Source organism: Piliocolobus tephrosceles, chromosome 15, assembly GCF_002776525.5.
Source record: "Piliocolobus tephrosceles isolate RC106 chromosome 15, ASM277652v3, whole genome shotgun sequence".
In the NCBI taxonomy this organism is placed as follows: Eukaryota; Metazoa; Chordata; class Mammalia; order Primates; family Cercopithecidae; genus Piliocolobus; species Piliocolobus tephrosceles.
In genome coordinates, this window is record NC_045448.1 from 20,500,590 (window position 1) to 20,503,869 (window position 3,280).

Genomic DNA, 3,280 nt, shown 5'->3' on the forward strand with positions numbered 1-3,280 from the left:
CAAAAAAAAAAAAAAAAAAAAAAAAAAGAAGAAGAAGTCTGCTCCCCCTCGACCTCCTTACTCACTTTTTTTCATCACTATTGATTTCTGGTGAGAAAATGACTTTAAATATCACACAAACCCTTTATTTTCATGAAAGTCAGGAATATATTAAAATTCAGGCAGCTGAGTCCTCACCAGGGGGAGTGGGCTCCCTCCCACACCTCCTAAGATCAGACTCTGCACCCAGCAACTCAGTAATAATTTCCCACCCAAGCTTGGTGTGACTTTCCTTTGCCGCAGGCAACTGCCCAGAGGATTCCTCCATTACAATCTTTCTATGAATCATTCAGGGTAAATACCATCTCTGTTTGCATCTGGGGAAATAAAAATATAAAAGAGAAATGAAAATCTGTGATGTGTCTGAAAATAGCACCCAGATGCATTGGCTCCCCAGTTCACCTTTCTGACTATCCAGCTCTTCCTTGTCTTGCTTCATACAACAGAGGCAGCCTGGGACCCCCACCTTCAGATATCTCAAATTATCTGGGGCTAAGTACAATGAGGCAGTCCAGCAGAACCCAGTTCCTAATTCTGACCCATTCTGATGAGCCTGTCCTAACTCCTTCCCCACTGCAGGTGCCCCTGCAGTCACATGCTTTGGTCAAATGATCTGCAGCTTCAGGCTGCTCCCTCTGCAGAAAAGAATAGGGGTAAAACAGAGAGAGTAAAAAATATCTATATCTATATCTATATATATAGCTCACAACCTCTGGCTTATAAAGCACAACCGCCTTGTTACCTTTCCCCAGAGTCCCCAGTGGTCAGCAGCACAGCCTCTCAGGCCAAGCTCCCCCTCCTCCCACTTGGTCCAAGAGAAATGGTACTTGCTGAGGGGACCTGCTGATGTCTCACCCTGGATCAGAAATGCAAACGTATTTTGAGCAACTGGGCAGGGAAGGAGACTGATGAAAAAGTTGAGTCAGTCTCTTTCTCTCTCTCTCAGTAGGGGGGCCCACCAATTGCTGAGCCTTTGCACCAGGCTCTCAGTTTCCTCTGCCTCTAACAAACTTTGTGACTCATAGTCTGTTCCAGGAGCGAGGCAGCCGAGCAGCCTCAGTGACGGGTTAAATTGAGAAAGCACTCTTCTCCAAACACTGACCCCTCAAGTGCAGCCTGAGCCCCTACCTTGCAGTGGGGGTGGGAGGTGAGCACAGCTCCAATTCTTTTGCTGGCCCTAGAAGAGCTGCCAGAGACCTGGGTTTTCATGGACTTACGTCTACTGGGATCACACACACACGCACAGCCCTTGATGGGCTGCAGGCTCGGGAATGCAGTCCATTCTGAGACTGGTCTAGGTCTCCAGTGCTCCATTCATCAGAGCTGCACTGTGGGACCCAACGCGCTCTCTCTTCTTCACCCACACTGCCTGCAAAACCAGAGGGGTTCCTGGCAAATGATCAAGCAGAACCGTGCATCTTGAGGGTCTGGCTAACTGTTGCACCGCAGTTGAGGGGATGGCGGTGGAGGCGGGGAGAGGTCAGGGCTGTGCTGCACTCTCAGCAGCGTCTCCTCCTTTCATCACTGCGGAGGACAAATCTGGAAGTTGGGGAACCTGGATCCCGCAGGGCGGCAGGGGCAGGCAGAGGCCGAGTCCATTCAGGCCGGCGAGATGAGACTCGGCCACTGGCTGCTCCCAGGGCCTCGGCGCCGCCTCCCGCCTTCTCCGAGCCGCGCAGACGACCGGCCGCGGGCGTCTCCCTCAGCCCTGGACCGGCTTCCCGCAGAAAACTACCAGGCACAAACCGCTTTTGTTAATTCCGCAAATGCTGCCACACGACCACCTCCTCCAGCACTCCCGGTCTGCTCGGCTCCGGGAGACCCGCTTTCCCCTGAGCCTCCGCCCTCCGAAGGACCACCGCCCAGCACCAACACGCGCCGGGCCTGGAGAGGACCCCAGGGTCCCCGGCCCGAGGCATCTTTGTCCTCGCAGCGCAGACGCGCGCGCAGAGAGCGACCGCAACAGCCCCGCCGGGCACCGGGTCGGCGGCCTGGCCCCGCGCCGCGGCCGCGCAGGGGGACAATGGTCCGCGCCCGGGAAGTGTGCGGAGTCGCCTCCGCGGGCTCGGGCCCGGGCGCGAAGCCCTCCTTACCGTACATCTCGGCTGGGCGCGCGCCTCCCGGGAGGCCGGCGTCGCAGCGGCGTTCCCAGCCAGCCCTCGGCGGCGCCCGCCTTTCATTCACACTCGGGGCGGGGGCTGGCGGCGGCCGACAGGAGCCCGGGCGGGGAGGGAGCAGACGCGGGGGCCGGCCGCGGGCGGGACGGAGCCGGGCGCAGCCAGCCCATTCAGCGCCGGGCTGGCCGGAGCCGCCTCCGCTCGGGTTGCTGGGCCCGGCTGCGCGCAGGGGGCGGGGGCTATGCTAATGTGATGCCCCTCCCTCCAGGCTCGACCAACCGGCGGCCGCTGCGAGACCCTCGCCCCGCCCCGCCCCTGCGCCCCGCCCCCGAGAAACCCACAGCCTGAGATGCGCTTTTTCCGAGGCTGTCGCCCTAAGGGCTGCGGCGTGCACCTGCGGAGCTACCCACCCCAACTCCCAGCTCCTGTCGGAGCGCTCGGAAGCTCTCCCTAACCTGGGGTCCTCGAGGTCATCCGGGGCGCTGGGAGCTGCAGATGCACCCCTCCTCCAGTTCTGTCCAGGTTGCGTGGGCTAAGCCGGAGGTGCAAGGATGGGAATTGGGGGATAACCTCCACCCTCTCCTGGCTACCTTAGCTGAGCTCCATTCTCTGATGAAGCCCTCCAGCCCTCAGCTGCGCCCTACGAGCTACTCTCTTGCTAGGTGCCCAGCCACTCTTTGGCTAGGTGCTTGCTACCACCAAAGAGCGTCCTTCCCGGGTCAGGGATGCAGGAAACGCACCCCACTCCCAACCTCCAAGGGCTGCAGGAAGTCCGCTTGCTTTTCCTCTCCCCGATTTATATGTGTAATTCGCAAGCTTTGCCGCCAGGATCCTCTCTAGCTGAGCCCCAGGGCCGACTTGAATTCCAGCTCTGCACCTGCCGTGACCCTGTGAGGAACTGGCACAGAGAGGCAGGGGCTTACGCCCCACACCTGAAGATCTCTCCTAAGCTAGCTCAGGACTTTCCTGGGCTTCTCATCCAGCCTTCTCTACACTGAACACGTTCCCCTGTCTTTTTTTTTTTTTTTCGACGTAGAGTCTCACTCTCGCCCAGGGTGGAGTACGGTGGAGCGATCTCGGCTCCCTGCAACCTCCGCCTCCCGCGTTCAAACGATTCTTCCACC

The 3,280-nt window shown here is 58.8% G+C and overlaps 1 protein-coding gene across 1 annotated transcript in view; it reads right to left on the reverse strand.

Moving 5' to 3' along the window:
- Nucleotides 1-2,346, reverse strand: part of EFR3B (EFR3 homolog B) — a 114,682-nt gene extending 112,336 nt beyond the window's left edge. The window contains exon 1 of the mRNA XM_023230109.1: nt 2,133-2,346. Coding sequence (XP_023085877.1) covers nt 2,133-2,139 — 7 coding nt within the window. The 5' untranslated portion in view covers nt 2,140-2,346. The remainder of the gene's footprint in view (nt 1-2,132) is intronic.
- Nucleotides 2,347-3,280: the final 934 nt, after the last annotated feature.